At 46.4% G+C, this 19,073-nt stretch overlaps 9 protein-coding genes across 9 annotated transcripts; 4 read left to right on the top strand and 5 right to left on the bottom strand.

The window, feature by feature from the left end:
• Positions 1 to 854: 854 nt before the first annotated feature.
• On the top strand, positions 855 to 2,355 carry N7479_004034 (glycoside hydrolase family 76 protein; the record flags this gene model as incomplete). Its single annotated transcript, XM_057251731.1, has 3 exons — positions 855 to 957; positions 1,020 to 1,711; positions 1,777 to 2,355. 3 exons carry the CDS (start codon positions 855 to 857, stop codon positions 2,353 to 2,355), a joined length of 1,374 nt encoding a protein of 457 aa, XP_057111056.1.
• A 490-nt stretch (positions 2,356 to 2,845) lies between these two features.
• Positions 2,846 to 3,219, bottom strand: N7479_004035 (uncharacterized protein; the record flags this gene model as incomplete). The annotated part of the gene is made up of 2 exons (XM_057251732.1): positions 2,846 to 3,007; positions 3,061 to 3,219. 2 exons carry the CDS (start codon positions 3,217 to 3,219, stop codon positions 2,846 to 2,848), a joined length of 321 nt encoding a protein of 106 aa, XP_057111057.1.
• Positions 3,220 to 4,093: 874 nt separating this feature from the next.
• N7479_004036 (uncharacterized protein) lies at positions 4,094 to 4,519 on the top strand (the record flags this gene model as incomplete). Its single annotated transcript, XM_057251733.1, has 2 exons — positions 4,094 to 4,276; positions 4,343 to 4,519. The coding sequence occupies 2 exons, from the start codon at positions 4,094 to 4,096 to the stop codon at positions 4,517 to 4,519; spliced, it is 360 nt and encodes a 119-aa protein (XP_057111058.1).
• A 671-nt stretch (positions 4,520 to 5,190) lies between these two features.
• N7479_004037 (lactonase family protein) lies at positions 5,191 to 6,429 on the top strand (the record flags this gene model as incomplete). The annotated part of the gene is made up of 2 exons (XM_057251734.1): positions 5,191 to 5,552; positions 5,625 to 6,429. The coding sequence occupies 2 exons, from the start codon at positions 5,191 to 5,193 to the stop codon at positions 6,427 to 6,429; spliced, it is 1,167 nt and encodes a 388-aa protein (XP_057111059.1).
• Positions 6,430 to 7,413: 984 nt separating this feature from the next.
• N7479_004038 (putative aldo-keto reductase (AKR13)) lies at positions 7,414 to 8,703 on the top strand (the record flags this gene model as incomplete). Its single annotated transcript, XM_057251735.1, has 6 exons — positions 7,414 to 7,572; positions 7,633 to 7,711; positions 7,773 to 7,916; positions 7,978 to 8,091; positions 8,142 to 8,336; positions 8,408 to 8,703. The coding sequence occupies 6 exons, from the start codon at positions 7,414 to 7,416 to the stop codon at positions 8,701 to 8,703; spliced, it is 987 nt and encodes a 328-aa protein (XP_057111060.1).
• Positions 8,704 to 9,014: 311 nt separating this feature from the next.
• Positions 9,015 to 10,082, bottom strand: N7479_004039 (uncharacterized protein; the record flags this gene model as incomplete). The annotated part of the gene is made up of 4 exons (XM_057251736.1): positions 9,015 to 9,218; positions 9,268 to 9,374; positions 9,432 to 9,761; positions 9,815 to 10,082. Coding segments are annotated over 4 exons (909 nt in total), but the record flags the coding sequence as incomplete, so codon positions are not given.
• Positions 10,083 to 10,544: 462 nt separating this feature from the next.
• N7479_004040 (cytochrome P450) lies at positions 10,545 to 12,393 on the bottom strand (the record flags this gene model as incomplete). Its single annotated transcript, XM_057251737.1, has 6 exons — positions 10,545 to 10,728; positions 10,817 to 10,977; positions 11,039 to 11,149; positions 11,212 to 11,529; positions 11,597 to 12,141; positions 12,192 to 12,393. 6 exons carry the CDS (start codon positions 12,391 to 12,393, stop codon positions 10,545 to 10,547), a joined length of 1,521 nt encoding a protein of 506 aa, XP_057111062.1.
• Positions 12,394 to 14,165: 1,772 nt separating this feature from the next.
• N7479_004041 (putative protein phosphatase PP1 regulatory subunit Sds22) lies at positions 14,166 to 15,726 on the bottom strand (the record flags this gene model as incomplete). Its single annotated transcript, XM_057251738.1, has 7 exons — positions 14,166 to 14,182; positions 14,278 to 14,680; positions 14,737 to 14,811; positions 14,876 to 15,172; positions 15,323 to 15,394; positions 15,468 to 15,499; positions 15,573 to 15,726. 7 exons carry the CDS (start codon positions 15,724 to 15,726, stop codon positions 14,166 to 14,168), a joined length of 1,050 nt encoding a protein of 349 aa, XP_057111063.1.
• A 1,131-nt stretch (positions 15,727 to 16,857) lies between these two features.
• Positions 16,858 to 18,778, bottom strand: psrA (putative general stress response phosphoprotein phosphatase Psr1/2; the record flags this gene model as incomplete). The annotated part of the gene is made up of 5 exons (XM_057251739.1): positions 16,858 to 17,070; positions 17,121 to 17,219; positions 17,275 to 17,424; positions 17,506 to 18,617; positions 18,694 to 18,778. The coding sequence occupies 5 exons, from the start codon at positions 18,776 to 18,778 to the stop codon at positions 16,858 to 16,860; spliced, it is 1,659 nt and encodes a 552-aa protein (XP_057111064.1).
• Between the last annotated feature and the right edge of the window lie 295 nt (positions 18,779 to 19,073).

Consider the following 19,073-nt stretch of genomic DNA (forward strand, 5'->3'; position numbering starts at 1 on the left):
CTAGAAATGAAAGAAGCAATTTCATGATTATATACGGCTGAAACATAAGCCTGATATTTTCGGCATGCAACAAAAAACGCAAAGATCTCAAGCTTTGTTTCTCTGGAGTTTCACAACTACGTTGAAGCCCCATAGTCTGAGTTGTGGATGCAACTACTCCGTATTCGTATCGTTCGAAGCTTCAATATGCTGTAGATCCAGAAGGAAGTGCTGCATCCAGACACACCCCCTAAAAGAGGGCAGTGCCAGCCACTTGGCGAACCTAAAAATACGTTCTGCAAGTTTCAATGGTAGTGCCAAGACAATTTTGGCGCGCGTGACATTCCGCGCGGCGGAAAGGACTTGGCAGTCAGCATCCCTGTCTGTGAGAAATGATAGGAAAGACCCTCTTCCAAATCAAATGTGACAGTTCCTCGTGCTCTATGACCCAAAGAGTGTGTTAAAAAATATATTCAGTTGAAGGTTTTGTTTTCATGTCTCCCTCCCCTAACCGCCTACCCCGGGTACACCGGGAAGGGGGGCGCTTGGCATTACTACAAAAAGAAAACTCAACGCCAAGCACCTGAAAACCGGGCTGAGCAAAGCTGCCCAGAACGAAGTCAGGCAGCAGGATTGGTCGGTGCCAATGTCTTGGAACATGGCTTTGTACGGAGTACCTAATCCCGCTCATATAGCGCCTCTGTGCCAAGTGAATGGTTTCATATATCCGATGGATTCCATTGAATTATTACGCTTTAGTTCTAGGGGATGAACCCTCATATTCTCCTCTTGTTCCCAATGCACTTCACTCCTGCTCTCTATCTTCAAGTCCCATGCATTTCCTCCGATGTCTCCGATGTCGGTCACCATCTCAAATGAGGCCAGTGATCCTTTCTAGTTGGTTGACCACCATCTTTTTGGCCTGCCTATTCATACCAAATGTCCTCGCAATAATCGAGGTCAACCCTGAGGATGAGAGTAGGTCTATCTCATATGCTAGTTAATCACCGCAAATGACTTACATGGACTTCTCCCGACAGCGTCCCTCAAAAATGCCGCCAAGACCGTCGCCACTGCCATGATGAAGTTCTACGACGAACGCGACTCAAAAGATATCCCGGGTAAAATGGACGATACCTGGTGGGAGGGCGGTTCGATGTTTATGACTCTCATCCAGTACTGGTATTTAACGGGCGACAGCCAGTTCAACAACGCCATCCAGGAAGGCATGTATTGGCAAAAGGGCGAAAACGACTTTTTCCCAAGCAACTACTCCCAGTACCTCGGTAACGACGATCAAGTGTTCTGGGGATTGGCGGCAATAACCGCCGGAGAACTCAACTTCCCAGAAAGAGAAGGCGAACCTTCGTGGGTTTCTCTGGCCGAGGGTGTCTTTAATGGCCAGGTCCCTCGCTGGGATATGAACACTTGCGGCGGAGGTTTGCGCTGGCAGATCTGGCCTTACCAGAATGGATATGGATTGAAAAACGCCATCTCTAACGGAGGCCTTTTCCAACTGTCAGCACGGCTGGCACTATACACCAAGAACGCCACCTATGCCGAGTGGGCCGAGAGGATTTGGGATTGGAGTGCGTCTACGCCGCTATTGAGAAAAACCTGGGTTATCGCCGATACCACTTCTACCGCGGCGAATTGTAAGGATCACGGTGATCACCAATGGACTTACAACTACGCTACCTATATCGCCGGTGCAGGTTATATGCACAACTATGTATGTCTATACCCCATCCCCAACAAGTTGACTCTCCGGGATATCCAAACTAACCGGTTTTATAGACAAACGGCACCGAAAGTAAATGGCTGACAGGTGTGTCAGGATTGATCGGGGCATCTAATCAGTTTTTCCCCGCCTCCGGTCAGAACCAAATCATCTCTGACATCACCTGCGAGCCGATCGATCTGTGTGATCGCAACCAGAAAACCTTCAAGGCATATTACACTTCATGGCTTGGATTCATGTCGCAGATAGTGCCCAGCAATATCACGGCGTCCACAATGGCGAGATTCAAGACCTCCGCTGTCGCTGCTGGCCAGCAATGCTCAGGTGGCAGCGATGGGACTCTTTGTGGAGTTCGTTGGACGAAGAAAACGGTATGGGATGGGTCTTCGGGCTTGGAGCAGCAGATGTCTGTTCTGGGTGTTCTTAATGCCGTCATGGTCCCATTCAAGAGCCAGGGCCCTTACAATGCCGACAATGGTGGTACATCTAAAAGCGACCCACATGGAGGCACTAATACAAAGGAAACCGTGGGGCCTGCGCCTATCACTACAGGTGATAGGGTTGGCGCGGGAATCCTGACTGCTGTTTTTGTTATACTGTGGGTCGGGGCTATAGGTTTCATGTTGAAAAAATAGTCGATACACTCATACATGTATATTTGGAGTTTTGGTGCCCTGAGAAATCCAGGCTTTTTTTTTTGCGATATTTTTTGATGCTAGAAATCTATTCACAATTATAATTTAGCCAACTACCAAGTGAAACTGAAGTATAATTAGTAGTTAGGTATATACAATCCAAAGTAGCCTATATAAGAGTGTGTAGATCCAGAGGATAGAGATCAATAGAAACTAGTTGCTCCATGCAGGAGACGGCATTATGTACAGTCTCATCTCCGAAATTTGAGTGCTGAAGAAATTTGTACAATCACCCTGAGACTTTAGTTTCCACTTAGTTTCATCGGGGCAAGGCCCAAAGAAACATCGTACAATGATTAACCATGGAAGGAGAGGGACACTAGATAAATAAGAGAGCAGGTGTTCCTCACGCAGCCATATCTCCAAGATCATGTCTCGGTCAAGTACTTCCTCATCCTGTACGGTGCAGAACTTCGTTTTGTTTGTCATTTCAGACCTCCTCATCCTCCGTGGTCTCGTGGGTCTTATCTTTCTTTGAAGCTGCTGCTCCAGCCCTCACGAGCTTAGCAACACAATCCTTAGCACGTAGAAGACGCCGCTGCGCTGCGTTGGCGGAGATATCATAGTGGCGGCTGACAGCGGCCCAGTCAATCTGGAATATGATATTAGTGCTGAAAAGCAACGGATGAGCGGGAGAGAGCTCGCCTTAATGCCTGTCTCTCTGATACAGGTAAGTACAAACTCGAGCCTTTCTTCCAGTAGCTCACGACTAGTCTCCCCAGTGGTCTTGGCAGTGGTCTTGTTGGTAGGCTTAGCAACAGCCTTCTTGGTGGCCTTGATTTTGGTGACTCTGTTAGAAGCCATGACAAAAATAAATGACTAGGCTGCTGTGATATTATTTGATGCAAATGCAAATGCGCAGAGAAACAGTGAACTTTACTCAGGTCGAGGAACTCGAGGAGAGGAGGAAAGAAGAAGAAAAACAAGGAGAATCAAGATCGAGAACCAAATTTATACCCTGATCTAATAGCAAACAGCTTGGAGTCTTCTCCCTCGTCCCATATTACCTCTTCGTACAGAGTATTGTGTGAGATACTACCATAAAGCCAGCTACAGCATTACTTGCAGCAGAAAGAAATTCATAGGAATTTCGGAGATGTAGATAACATAACGTATTTTAAACAAACTAGTATTATCTAGACCTACGACAATTATATAGATTGTTTAATTGTTGTTCCTTAAAGCTTTCGCTACGTTTGTATTAGATTATTTATCGTCCTCGGTGCTTATGGTTCGATTTTCTGCCAAGGGGTCTAGGGTTTAGCTCCTACCAATATCATTAACTGCGTCCAGCGCCAAATAAACAAATTATGTGAAAATCAGTGAGCTTTAATTCCCATGGTTCCACGAACCCCTCTACATAGAAATACGAAACTCCAAGGTAAAATTACTACGGGACGCCAATTAGGACTCTTTTGCAGTCACACGTCATGACCTCATCTACCATTCAATGTACCTAATAGCCATAGTGGCGATTTTAGCTATTGGTTTCATAAATGACAGAGTGATCATAAGATCTTTTTACTAATATGGCCGTGTAAGGTCATTTGACTTGCTATATCTTAAGTATATAGAGGGCTTTAATGGATAAAAAAATCTTTCATAATGTCCTAGATATCAGCAAATATCGCCGAACCATTCGAATCAACTCTCCCAGAAACATTTATTTATATTCACCATGTCGGACCTCTTCCGCAGAGCATCTGACGCCTTCCACCATCGCCGGAACTCAACCGACTCAACGGATGCATCCAAATCCCTTGATCCTTCTAGCGCGGCAAACCCTCCCGAGCAAGAGTCACTGAATCAAAACTCCGAATCTGCTCAGCCTGAGTCTCACGTTAATGAGGCTTCCGCAGGTGTAGCGAATGGTACAATGCCACTTTCTCGTCTTTTGTGTATGGTATATAATAACAAAATCCTACAGACAATGCTGCACCTCCGAAACAACACCACTTTTGGGGATGGCCACACCACCAGGCAAAGTAACCCGGGACAAAGCAGCAACCTAGCTAGAAGCAGGAAGATACTGAATGGGCTGCTGGCACGTAGAAGAATCATCGTGCTCGACAGAGTTGCCGGGGTGCTAACATTGAGTTTGTGAAGAGACTGACTACCAACACTCTGCTTTTTTTTTTTTTTTTTTTTTTACCTCCAACGCATTCGTGCTAAATAACCTGAGTATTATTATTTGCTCCGCCTCGCTCCGCAAAGTCGTCATATAGCCGTCGTGTTCATCCGCCTCTCTGAAATTGATATGTTATCCCTCTTGTGTTCTGCATTCTGCCTTGCAATCAATCCAAACCCAACAATGGATCTTAAAGTCATGTAAAGATCTAGCAATATACTTAGGATAGGTGCCAAGGTTTACCTACTGGGCAAAAAGCGGCAAGGCGTGAACACTGAAACGGAAGGGGAAGGCCACTATTATCCTGTCCACGGGTATATATGCATACCTAGGTATATGCTATATAACCGCCATCTGCTCAATACACTGTTCAAACACCGACCCGACCCGCCTTTTGGAGAATATGGGGTAGAGGCTATTGACTATTCTCCGACAACGCGTTCATTGCCATAAGGAGTAATATGGTGGAGCTAATGCAAACCCTAATATCAGATTGCGGGGGAAATCTACATATGTTTACATTGAAATCAAAAAAGATCATCTAAAGCAATGAGGGAAGCGAAAATAGAGAAATTTATTGGAGACCTATAAGTATTTATTGTTTTATTGGCCCCATAATTCACATCTATCCTTTTCCCACTCCCACCATGTTTCGCTGTCTTTCTTTCTTCATCTCCCTGGCAGCTGTCACGAACCTTTATGCCACTCACTATGACGGCAACATATACACACTCTCCTATGATGGTGCAAACTCACTTTCGATCTCTTCATCCTTGAAAACATGCGGTGATGGCCCTAGCTGGCTTACGTTCGATTCGCCAACGCGCACACTTTATTGCTCCGACCACTCAGGCAATGCGTCTATGAATGGCCTGTTGAGCTCCTACTCTGTGAGCCGGGATGGGAGCCTGAAGGAACTTGCGAATACCGTTGACGTGGGTGCCGCAGTCCACAGTACTATTTATGGTGGCAAGGACGCGCACAAAAAGTATTTGGCTATTGCGCATTAGTGAGTAACTTTGATATCTACTTAAGCCAGCTATGTAGACGACCCTTCTACAAACAAACTAACATATATCAGCGGCGGTTCCACCCTTTCGACCTTTACCCTACCCCTTAGCCCCGATGAGAAGGCCCTGCAGATCTTCCGCTACCGAATGTCCCAGCCCGGTATCAAACCCGAGCAGGATGCGTCGCACCCGCATCAGGTGATCCTCGATCCAACCGGTGATTTCATCCTTGTTCCAGACCTGGGCGCCGATAAAGTCCGCGTGTATACCATTAACCAGCATTCGGGACGCCTGAATGCATGCCCTAGTCTTAATTACACTGCCGGCAGTGGACCGCGCCATGGTCTGTTCTGGAAATCCAGCCCCTCGGATGTAGCGCGAGCTCCAGTGACTATGCTGTACACTGTCAGTGAATTAAGCGGCCGCTTCAATGCGTTTGCTGTGTCTTATTTATCCTCCGGATGTCTCGGGTTCCGGGAAACCCAATCCTTTGTGCCATATCCAGGCGGAAAGTTACCGGCTAAGGCTACGCCGGCGGCGCTCCTCATGGCTGGGAATTCTATTTATGCTTCGATTCGCTTTGATCAAGGACACCCTCCGAATGATTCCCTGTCGGTCTTGACTCGGTCCCCCAATGGCACAGTGACTTTCAGCCAACTCACTTCTTCACATGGCACCGTTCCCCGCACTTTTTCCATCAATAAGAAGGGCACTCTACTGGCTATTGGGTGCCAGGCTTCATCTAATGTAGCCATAGTCAAAAGGGATCTGGAGAGTGGAAAGCTCGGCAATCTAGTTGCCAACCTGCAGGTTGGACAGCCTGGTCAGGCTAGTAATTCGTCGACGGGGTTGAGCAGCATTATCTGGGAAGAGTGAGCTCTTTAACATAACTTGATTGTACATATAAAGCAAGGTTGATGTCAGGGTCTACTGCTATCTATATATTTTGAATGGGAGGTTATGGAACTTTATAAGTAGATCTTTGAGGCCCCTTTATTTGGTTTTTTTTTATATCGTGCTTGTGATGGAGACATCTAGTAACCATATATCTCCTATATATGAAGCCAAGTCACCTGCTTCCTCCTCATCCTTGGCATTGCAGTCAATCAATAACCGTTGCGGGGAAAGAGGAGAGATGAATTGCCGATACGTGAGTCAATCACACAGGCTGTTGTTTCTCTCTCTAGAGATCAATAATATTGATATGCAACATGTTATCTGCTATACAAGATCCAGTCTCCAAACTCTTATTATACATTGACATCACCTGCACTATTACTTGCACATTTCCTCTGAGATGAGGAAATGATGTAATCCCGAGCATAATTGCATTGATGTTACCGGGTTTATTTTTTGTTCCTGTTGACTTTGTATATGTCAACAAGCTAACATGGGTTATTGATGTGTGCTTCCATCCATGCCATCGAGCTCATATGCTGATGTTCACTGGCTCTCCACTCGGATTTAAGCCGGATTTAATATAGGCTGACGGCCTATCTCCTTTCCATTTTGCATGACCAATAACACAAGAAATGTCGTCAATTACCGAAAAGACTCCAGTGGCGCTGCAAAACAATTCTAACAGCACTATCAGTAGGGCTTGACGTTGGTTGAAAAATCATCCGGCCCACCTGAGGCATGGTTATGGTTATGGATACCTATAACAGCCGACCAATCAGATACGATCTGTCATCATGTTGCAGGAGATGACAAGCTTAACCGTTCTTGTGTCACATCATGACTGCCATGTGGTATTGGCCATATAAATTGGCGTAATGTTCGTCTCCTGATGGGCCTTCACTCCTTGTTTTCACACTCACATCTTTGCAACGGCACCGAAGCTCAGCAAACTCCACAAATATGATAAAGACACTCTCACTTGGCGGACAGCGGGTCCCCGTTCCTGGGTTTGGCGCCATGGGCCTCAATTCTGCAATGGGATCAGACTTCAATCTTGCACAGTCCGAGCCCGTTCTATTGAAGGCTATCGAGTTGGGCTGCACATTCTGGGATACCGCGGTAAGCCATCTTTTCGTATTATACCGAGTGTGATAGCTTCTAATCCCATTGCCGTCCTAGGTTGCCTACAAAAACGGCGAAAATGAGAAGCTGCTTGGAGAATTCATCAAGAAGCACAATGTTCGCGATAAGCTTTTCGGTAAGTTGGCTGTTAGCTTTCTCTGCATTGAATTATCATCTCATGTCATTTCGATGCACAGTGGCCTCTAAGTGTGGATTTGATGTCTTCGGGCCCGAACGAAAGGTAACCAACTCGGCCGCCCACATTAAAGAATACATCGAGGGAACAATCGATAGACTTGGTTTCACCCCCGATCTCTACTATCTCCACAGAATCGACCCCAGTACGTAACATCCACAGGAAGGAATTTCATTCGAATCCGTATGCTAACTCTGCAACTCAAGACACTCCCCTAGAGGAGTCTATCGGGGCCCTGGATGAACTCCGACGTGCCGGAAAAACAAAATATATTGGCCTATCCGAATGCTCTGCTGAGACTTTGCGGAAGGCAAACACGAGTACGTCTATAAAAGTACAGAACAAAAGAATGCACGCTAACATATCTTAGTTGCCAAGATCGATGCCGTTCAAGCCGAGTACTCTGCCTTTGAGACATTACACGAGACCACTGGCCTCATTGAGACGGCAAAGGAATTGGATGTGGCCTTTGTAGCATTCAGTCCTCTGGGACACGGCTGGCTGGTGGATGACTTCCAGTTCAAGTCTCCTGATGATTTCGCCCCTAATGACTTCCGACGCACTGGTACGTCACTCCTTTTTGGGTTTGCTAAAATTCTGCCGGATTCGGGTAACTAACTTCTAGAAATATTTTAGTTCCTAAGTTCCAAGGCGAAAACTTCTACAAGAACAAGGCTATTGTTGACGAGATCAAGAAGTTGGCAACCCGAAAAGGTTGCACAGTTGCACAGATTGCCCTGGCCTGGGTTGCTGCGCAGGGATTGATTACTATACCAGGAACGACCAAAGCTTCACGCTTGGAAGAAAACTGGGCATCTCGTGATGTCGAATTGACAGAAGAAGAGTTGAAGGAGATGCGAGATATCGTGGAGGCTGCTAAGCCGGTTGGGGAAAGATTCTCTGCTATCTTCCAATCGATGGTTGGTCACTAGACTGCAACAATGATTAGGTCCTTCGAAAGATCTAGAATCTATGAGATAGAATATGCAAGGCTAGTAATTGAAATATTTCTTATTCTATAAATTCCAGAGATATTGCAGACTTCCGTGGGCAACAGTACAATAGTTTATAAAAGAAAATCAGCCATAACATCACACAAATGAGAAATCACATGTAACGCGATAACCTTGTGTCTACAGGTAATAAGAGTCTCTAAGAGGGTGAGAATATTCGAGCTTAGATAGATTAATGATCTTAATGATGAAACCAGGTAAGTTCAGACTGACATTGAAGGAATACACACTTCGTATGGTTTGGAGGATTCTTGCTTTTCCCACCGGCAATGAAAGCCAATCAGAAGTAAGTCCACAATGGTATAGATCGCCCGTCGTAGGGAAGGCTTTTTTGAGTGAGTGGGTGGCATTATCGCCTTGCGAAACATATACACAAGGATGCCAAGGGGCTGTTCGAGGTTCCCTGTACTCACACTGAGCACATACTTGGACCACTAGTCTAGGTTAGGATATCAAGGTTCAATATCAGTTAGAAATACTTACCTTTGAATCATTTGATATCTTCAGGAAAGAAAATGATGTTCCGTTAGAAGCCATACCATATACCGTGGCGTCTCGCTTTGCGATCTTACGCTTCCGATGTATGCATCCTTTGGAACGAGTTAGCTTTCCGATATATAGCATCGGAGGCATTGTTGGATACTCACCCATAGAACCCAGGGCTTGCGCCACCCCGGATTCAATATCAAGATTTCTTGCCTTGACAATCAGGACGTTGAGGCAGATGTCTTCGCCGTCCTCTCCGCACCAGATTTTGTAATATGGACAGACCGACAACTTGACCTTTGTCTTCTTCCAGGTCACCGGGCTATGCGTATAGGTTTTCTCCATCTGAATGTTCAGAGGTTGGGTATTCGGATGATCAGTTGTCGCTATTTCATGTGCGTGGAGGAGTAGAGCGTTGATTACCCAGCGGATGCTGACTTCGCTTTGAGGACTACGCCCAGAGGCCCGGTCAATTAGTTCTAGTGTTCTAACTGTAGCAAGTTAGCTATATACCTCCTTTACTTCTTGCGTCGAGCTTGTTTACCTAGGTTTGGAGGTAGTTGGAGTTCAGGCACATGTTGTAGTTCTTGGTCCTTGCGATCAAATTTCAACCCAAGGACTTTCTCAATTTCCTTGAGAGAGAGCGATGAGATTGGAACAGTCGGTAGTTGCTCATACTCCGATAGCTTCTCAAATTTATCTACTGTCTCTCTAAGTTGCGTCTGGTCGATATTGCCATCCAAGTAATCCTGGACCCCAGTCAACGCTCTATCCAGCAACACCTCTTTTGAAGAGTCATGTCCTGGAGCCATTTTGGTAGACTTCTGGTTTAGAGATTTTGTTTGGATGAGAGATTGCGAGAAGATGGGAAGAAGAGTAAAGAGAGTTGATGGGAAAGGAAAATAAAGCTCGGGGGTGAATCTACATCACACATTGCACCGCGTCTCTTTCAGCCATCTGCGCGATTTTCTGCGTACCTGCCTAGCCCTGGAGGTATAGGTAGCCTCCAAAGATAATTACAATCAATTAAATAAGCACTTTATTCATACAGTATGTATCACCCAGACAGCCCTTCCGAGGCCGTATATCACTTGGGCAGGTGTATGGATATATACCCGGATGAAAGGATACATAAAGCTATTTGAAAACAGACATGGACCCCGGGGACTAGGTAAAGATACCCGTAGATAATCTAGGTATTCTGAGGCTGAAAGATCCGTCTGTGCTTTTATTTCCTTTCCCAATCTGGCAAAAGTCTTCAATCATCCAAATATCTAGACCCTCGCTTTATCCGAGGCTAGATGTGTACTTGAGAGAACCCTTACTTCCAGATGCTTTCTTGTCATTGGCGCAAAGTAGTCTCCCCATTTCATATCATCAGGTGTGGTTTCATATAGCTGCATATCGAGACAGTGAAACATATATGCGAAGGCTAAATATAACTCGGAATAAGCGAGACTAGAGAATATTTGCCCGTGTAAGTTCCAGCATACAGCATAACGAGCGAGATAGAATATGCACATAGGCGTTGCATATTCTAACTTACTTGATTCCGAGACAGCCCCGCGAACCCCTGGAAAAAGATACCAAGTGGCGATCTAGATGCTTAAAGTCGTCACCAAGCCAACGCTCAGGCCTAAAGGTATTTGGTTCTGGAAATACCGAGCCATCAGTGTTATAAACATACTGGCTAAGCGAAACGGCGGTCTTTAGTCATAAAGTCAGTGAATTGACGGGGCATGCAAGCTTGTGAGGCCAAGGAACATACTCCAGGGGGTATATATTGTCCACAGAGTGTGGCACCAGATGGTGGTACGATACGCGGGAGTCGTCCAGGGGCCCCATGAGAGAAGCGAAGCGACTCTTTCACAACGGCTCTCTAAAAATGTTATAGTCAATTTCAAGCCCCATATTAGTCCGAACAGAAGCTCAGTTACATACCAGGTAAGGTAGCTTCTCAAGTGTCTCTGCAGTTGGCATTGGGTGGCCATCAAGTATTACACTGGAAAGCTCCTGTTGAAGTCTGCTTTTAATTTGGGGATTGCTCAAGATGTGGAAAGTACCATGAATCAAAGTATTTGCTGTCGATTCCTCTCCGGCAACTAGGAAAACCAGGGCCTCGGCGGTGAGATCATCAATAGATGGTGCTGGTAGACCTGTTTTTGCATCTGGCTGTAAGATCAGGTCAAACATGCTCGGATGCTGTTGCTCTGGTAATTTATGGCGTTCAATGGCATTTAGAGCTAAGTTTTGGGCTTGCTAGACACGGAAACATCAGCGACAAGAAAGAGAAAGAAAAACACGAGTAATATGTTGACTAACTCACAGTACGCAGATGAAAGACTGCAGCCAATATTGTATTCCACTTTGCAAGAGCAGGAAATTGCAGGGTAAGAGTAACAATAGGCATGAGAAGGGTATGGAATGTACGGACAAGAACCGCAGAGACGAGAAAAGGATTCATATGAACAACAGATGGATAGGTAAAGTCTGGGGAATCGAGCGCCCCAAATGTCCTCTGCCATCCATAGTTCATGATCAGGTCTGTAGTAAGCGAGTGATAGCCTCTTGTGAGATCAACCACTCTGTTATCCCTGCCGTATTCTCTCAGAATATCTATGAACTTCATGATGGTGGCATGAATTAAAGGATCACCTCTTGCAACAGCTGCTTTGGAGAGAAATGGCGCAAACATCTCTCGTCGTGACTTGGAAGACTTGAGGTCTAGCATGTTGAAGTGGGATCCTTCCCCAAGGGGGTAATTGTAGAATCGACGGTCCTTGTCAAATTGTGTGCCGACGCAGAAAACTTCGTTATAGGCATCTATATCGTGGATATGTAATTCATTGGGATAGGTTCGGACAATCGGCCCTGTAAACCACGGAGATGTGAGATGAAAGTGGAAGTGGCATTATACGAACCCGTACCATATTTCCGATGAAGTTCTGGAAGTATTAGAGTGTATTGGCCTCCTTTGACCAACGACCAGTACGCGCCGTAAAGGTGTGTGGCGGCAGCGAGCTTTGGTCCCGGAAACCGGGCAAGGGGATGAAAGAATAACCTATAAATCATACGAAGACACTGGAGCCCCAGCAAAGCAGCTACCACCCACGGCCAAATCATGTTGACAAAGATGGGCTTATTTGAAGATCGGAATAAATTATGAAAAGTGCTTTGTGTGGATGTGGAGTACTTATAATACACTGCTGGCTACTTACTTACTTTTGGGCGCTCTGCTTTTCACCTCACATGCATGGAATCATCTTCATTGGATATCTGATGCCCCCTCGCTTAGGCCTCCTCGTGCGATATGACACATCTATTCGAGTTGCCAAGATGTATGCACATGCAGGCAAGCCCGATATGGGACATACAACATAAGCAAGCAATGATGTCTTTCCTCTCGTGCACCCATTAACATACATCAATTGTGCTTGACAGCTAGGTATACAACATTCCCAGGTGAATGAAACCAAAAATCACTTCCCAAAAGATATGCAACTCTAAATTGGAGATTAGGAAACATGTCTGCCTCGTAGAGATGCTTGAAGCTGCAGATAAATTAGATCTTTTCTCGCCGTATATCATCCCCATTATCCCTAGAGCGTTATGTTTAGCACATATTTCCATCGATCGTAATTCGGAGATTTATTTGGCTATTCCCGTAACTTTGCTTTTTTTTCCTTTTTTTCCAGGAGAGATTTGCGTACTTTGTAGTAAGACCGTATCAACGCCTGGAGACCCGTGAGCCATTTCACGACTACTGCGTTCATGAGGCCACTGAACCTACAAATTTGTCCTATCTTCATTATATGAATCAACGCCGACTCGCGGTCCTATTTGTTAGGAGCCTCATGCAAAATTGAAGCATGATAACGAGATATAGCAACGATTACGAACCATGCATCATGAGTATCATGCAAAACGGCCTGGACGGGGGATTTCTTAGAGAGACGCGGCACAGCCAATGCTTTGAACAACCTCTACAACACCGAGCTTTTCTTAAGGGGCAATGTAACATGATGAAAATGGGATGGGCTTGTGCATTAGTAGTATGCATCGTATCATCCGGAACGATCTAGATAGGGGGTTTCTTGGAGGGATACCGTATAGTAGATTACTCTACGGAGTCAACAATCTCTATAACCCCAAGATTTTATGAAAGGTCTAGGTACTCCGTAATGGAACGAGAATGGGATGGGCTTAGGCATTGGTGCCAGTGGGAGGCTGCCCTAGAGTAGTTTAGTGTCCACGAGCATCTTGGCTTGGATATATCAGAAATGGCGGCATTATTTATTACCTATTGAACTCAGGGGCCTGTACCTCGGGGACCTCGGCAGACATAACCTCTCTGGTCGACAAGATGATCTTGCGAGTATAATTTTCAGAAATCTAGCCCAGATATTGCTTTCTCGTTTGATCCTGAGTGTATCATGGAGCTCATGCAATTTTCACAGGATAGGATAGCCCACAATACTGAGAATTCCGATCCATGTATGTTCAAGATGATACGAGTTGGCCCCGAGAAAAACTGACATCAGGTCAGCCTCTAGAATCTTTCCAATTCTGCTTGAAATGCAAGCATACGATCTCTGTTCTATTGTGCTGCATCAGCATTAGAGAGGGAAAGCGATACCGGAGATGGTGGAGCATCATCCATAGCTGTCGTTTCAGACAAGCCACTACCAGAAGTTATTCTTTAATAGGTAAGTTACGAATGGAGAGCCGGCCATGGCCAGCCCGAAAAGCATTCATTTTCGACGTCATTTTCATGGGTCCTCGCATTCTATGTGTAAAGAATCAATCCGCTCGCAATTGATTATAGAACGGAAGGCGTTGGGGCCATTAATCAGGTGACAGTGTAAAAAAGACATTAAGGCATTACCCTCATTCCCTCAAATTCGGACAAACGCTGTAGAGTGAAGTATCACATTAGCACTATGTCCGAAACCATGTTTCCATGTTTATACTGCAAGAGAGACAGATAGAGGAAAGGGAGACACTTACTAGCATCAATCTGCTGGATATTCGGCAACGCCAAGCGCACCTTATTCCGGTAAACAGCTGGCCCATTCAGTTGCAACGGGTTACCCTCGAAGTAAACAGTCTGCAGCTTCTCCTTATCCTTGAGTTCGCGCTCAACTTCCTCAAAGCTAGCAAGCTGATTATTTGAGCCCCACAGCTCTTCAAGGTTCTTTAGTGAAGAAAGATGTTCAAGATGAGAGACCTGGTTATTGGAAAAGTCAAGTACGCGCAGTGTCTCGTTGGATTCTAGTCCTGAAAGGTCGGTTACGGCATTGTGAGAGAGGTAGAGCTCTTCAAGCTTTGGGAGCGCGGAGAGACCTGTGATTTTCGTGAGGCGGTTGGATTGGATGGAGATGATGCGGAGGTTTGAGAGATTGTCCAGGTTCTGCGAGGGTGTCAGGTTTCTTACTTTTTAAGGCATTTTGGGTGACAATCACGAACCTTCATTTCGACGATCTTGTTTTTCCCAAGCCAGAGTTCTTCCAGCGCGGTCAATGTTTCCAAGTTTTCGATTTCCTGAGCGGATCCCGTGTCAGCTTTCCGTTGTTTGTCTCATATGCCGGCACCGTATAGTACGAACCCGAATCTTATTCGCGCCCAACTCCAAGTTCTTGATTCCGGTCAATTCCTCCAAGCCCTCGATACGGGAGATTTTGTTCTGCACAAAGAAAATCTCGGTCAACTTCTTCAGATGCGAGATATTCTTAATATGCTTGATCTTGTTGAAGCTCAAATCCAAGCTTGTCAAGTTCTGGAATTCCTCCAAGCCTTTGACGTGGGAGATGAGGTTATCATAAAGGTCGAGTTCGGTCAGAGTAGCGGCGACATTTGGAGGGAAGTTGATGCGTGATATTTGATTCTGGCGCATGCATAGTCTCTGTATATCCCAACGCGTTAGCTATTTGGGCAAATCAAAGGAAAGCCGTGCCGTTGCGCTTTTGTGCCTTGAGGAAAAAGTGGTACCATATGCCCCTCTCTGCTACCAGGCGCGTGCGGATTCCAGTGTCAGGTCGTTTAGGGCATGTACCTGAAGCTTAGGGAAGCGTTCCAATTTAAGAGCAGAAATCGACGATATCCGGCAATGCACAAGGTCGATATCCTACAGTATAAGAATGATTAGCAATCAAGTCGCGCGCGCATCAGCGGAGAGTCTAGGAGGGCTATGTGCCTACCTCTGCGTTAACATCTTCATCTGCCAATAGATCTGAACAACCGTTAGTATATTGACTTGTCCATGGCTGCTCAGCCTTGAGCAGTCAATCATTCGGCGACCGTACCTTCATCGGCCTCAATCTCATCGACCGGGGGTGCATCCGGATCCGAGTAATCGGAATCCTCCAGCGCCTCTGGGTTTGTAATAACCGCTTTTAGTTCTTTTGGCTCCTTTGGCTCCATCCTCATTTTTCCGTCCCAGCCCTCCTTGTTCTTCATAATTTCAGCCAGCGTGGGAGTTGTGGGATGTTTGGAGGTGGGCGGTAGGAATCGCGATTGCGGGGAGCTTTTCGCGTTTTTATCGGGAGACGATCGCCAATGGGTGATTCTTGAAAAAAAAGTGAACTACAAGATGAGCTCGAAAGAACAAAGAAAAAACAAAGAGTTTGCACTGAGAGTCAAGAACTGAAAACTTGGTTTCGGCAAGGTTGGGGTGACTACATCATTGTCTTAATGCGGTCTCAATGCGGAACAGCCCCGAGGTACTTCAACTTATTTACGGAGTACATATGCACTTATTATAATAGTATAGGATATAGATGGATAAAAATTAATGGGTTAAATTCATTTCTACTCTAATACAACTGGCTCCATTTTGTTTTCTGGATACGTCATCTCGGGGGCTATATACAGCATCGAGAGTCGCGGCTGGTCATGTACATTGCATGAAAGAAACTCTCCAACAACTTCGGCAGCATAAAGGGAATTATTAGACACTGCTCACTATGAAGGAGATGCATACCACTGCCAGGCAGAGGTCCCAGCAAAGGAGAGGACACAATGAAATGTATGCTCATGTATTGGTGAGCTGAGATCAAGGCAGTAAGGCCGTGTAGTAAGGCAGAAATGGGAAAATAGAAACATAGGGGGGATACAGCGGGGACATGATAACCAAGAGACGCCTGCAGAATGCATAAAAAGCGGACTTGTTAGGTGTTGGGGGTGAGAGAATACACAAAAAAGGGAAGATCAGGGCATGAGGGGTTGTTGATAAAGCACAGGGGAAGAAAAGGAAAAAAAAAAAAAAAGGAGGAATGGGCTCGCTCGGAGCGTAGTGAGATACAAAGTGAAATTGCAATGCGAAAGGTCGAAGATGGTCAAGTTAATGTGCTATCCAACGACAACAAATGCAGGAGACGGGGCCGTGGCCCAGTAGGATACCAGTTCCATCTGGGTCCATGTTCGGTCGTCGAGAAGGGGAATCGGATTGGAAGTAGGAAATAGGGCGACTACCCATCAATGGCAGCAATGCTGGAGGAACGCAAAAGGAAAGGGCTTTTCTCGCGTAGAAAAGAAAATAATTCGCTCAAAATGGATATCTCAGACGTAAGAAAGATCCCATCGAGGTATCTACAGGGTGCAATCCAGGACCATGCTGACATCTTGGACTTGGGCCCCTGCGAGATCCTCGAGAACAGGGATGAGATCGAGCAACTCATTGTCGTGAGCGTCAGAGAACCAGCTACTGATGGGAATCGCGTGCTCAGGGTGGAAGATGTATGAGGTGGGGGAATTGTCAATGATGATTGTTTCCTTCAAGTCTCGGCCAACTTGCGAAAGATCCTGAATAATGGTTAGGTAGTTCTCAGACTAAAGAAGACGAAGGAGCTCACCTTGACGTAGTTCCCCTGGTGGTTATAACAACTCTCTCGGAACAGGCGGTGATGAATCACGTTGTGGATATCCAGTTGATCAAGCAAAGGGTCGCCGTACTATTATAACTCGAGTCAGTGTATGGCACTAGCCAAGACGAAAGTGTCTACTGACCTTGGAAACCGAAGCAGTGAATACCACCACTTCGTAAAGCTCACCAACACGCTTCATGAATGCATCCACACCAGGACGTTTGATCACATAGATGTTGTGGTATTGTCCTTCAATCTCAACTGGAATGGTGAAGTCGGCACGTTCCAAAACCTATCAAATCAATAATGAGCGAGGTGATACGATGATACGATGATACGCCACGGGCGCGTATTGAAAGTGACAAGGACTTACTTTGAAGCTGCTGTGAACCAGCGTCTCATCGAGATCGAGAACCAAACACTTTCGACCACTCAAGTGAGGCAAAGGTGCAGGGAGCAAAGGCTGCGCGGTTTCCTCATAGTGGCCTCGAGGAGGAGCCGGGGGTGCAGGTGGCAGCGGTGGTGGTGGCGGTGGAGGGATCACCACGGGAAGTTTCATTTCTTGATGAGAAGTAACTTCTTCTTGGCCGTCGGTGCCGAAATTTTTAGGCATGGTTGAGGTTGATGCAGAAGTGAGGTCCTCGGTTGCTGAGGTTGATTGCCCCTCCCAATCTTGAGTGTTTGCATCTGCTGTCACTTCAGGTACTGATCCCAGCACAATTCCCGTTTGGGCAGGCGGGGCAACATCATTGATTTGATCCTTCTGACCAGGAACTTCTGACTGTGTGGCATCCGCAGAAGGACCCTCGCCTAGCACGCTAGCCGTAACAACCTGGACATTGCGGTCTTCTTCGCCAGGATGATCTGCGCTGACTGTGGAGTTTGCCGCCTTTTCGTCTAAGTATGGCTCCCTTGATTCTACAGTGCTTGAATCCGCGGTAGGGGCCTCTGCCTTGTCTGGAGTAGGCAACCTATTGGAAGCAGGTGGCCGCATGGTTGTTTTCTTTGCAGGCAAAGCAGTGTCATCCGCATCAACATCCGAAGAGGAACAACAGCCCAAGAAAGCCAGGAACTTAGATGGACTTTTCTTCTGTTGAGGCTTTGAGGGACTATCATCAGGCATAGTCGCAACCTCTTTACTCTCCTCCGCGTTCACCCCGTCCTGAGTCCGGTGCGACCGTCGGCTACTTGCCCGGCTGTGATCCCGTTTCGACCGTAGGATGCTCACTTTGGAACTCCTTCGAGAAGGCTCATCCTGCGATGTTTCCTCAGTCTTTTCCGACCCCTGTTTATTGCCTTTCAAGGATCGTCGCGATGGGATCGGGATCAACAAATGGCGTTTCTTCGGTGCGGTAACGCTCTCAGCGGTGGTCGGTGTGATATCTGCTTGCGCAGTGGAAGACGAGACCGGGTCGGAAGGTGCGACAGAGGCTGCGTCCTGGATCTCGGTCGCATCGGTACCTCTACCCTGTTCGGGCTCAGGAACTACGGAAGGAACGATGTCAGAAACCATGCCCCCCTTGGATATAACAGGCGAAAATAAACAAGCACATTCACTTACTGGCCGAGGCCGGAAGGCTTGAGGTATTCATAGGTGCTTTGTTTGCGGATTCCAGAGCTGAATCTCGCCCTGTCTCTTCACTCATCGAGGATGGCTGCGGTGTCAGGTGCCCCAACACAGATAAATATAGAATAAGGCAGCGAAGCGAAACGATTCCCAGGTCTGAAAGGCCTAGTCAATGCCAGAACTCTCTACGGTATCGAGAGCGCGGCTAATGGACGTTAACACGCCTCCTGGATAAGCAGGCACTCTTGGAAGTTATTTGCACGTACCGCCTTTGGGCCCCGGGAGTGATCCAACACCCACTGGTTGTACTTTCGAAAACGACAAGCTAAACGAACAGAAAAGGGATGTGATATCTCTACCGGTTTAAGGAGGAT

This window comes from Penicillium vulpinum, assembly GCF_028829585.1.
Source record: "Penicillium vulpinum strain IBT 29486 chromosome Unknown utg000002l_segment0_segment0, whole genome shotgun sequence".
NCBI lineage: Eukaryota > Fungi > Ascomycota > Eurotiomycetes > Eurotiales > Aspergillaceae > Penicillium > Penicillium vulpinum.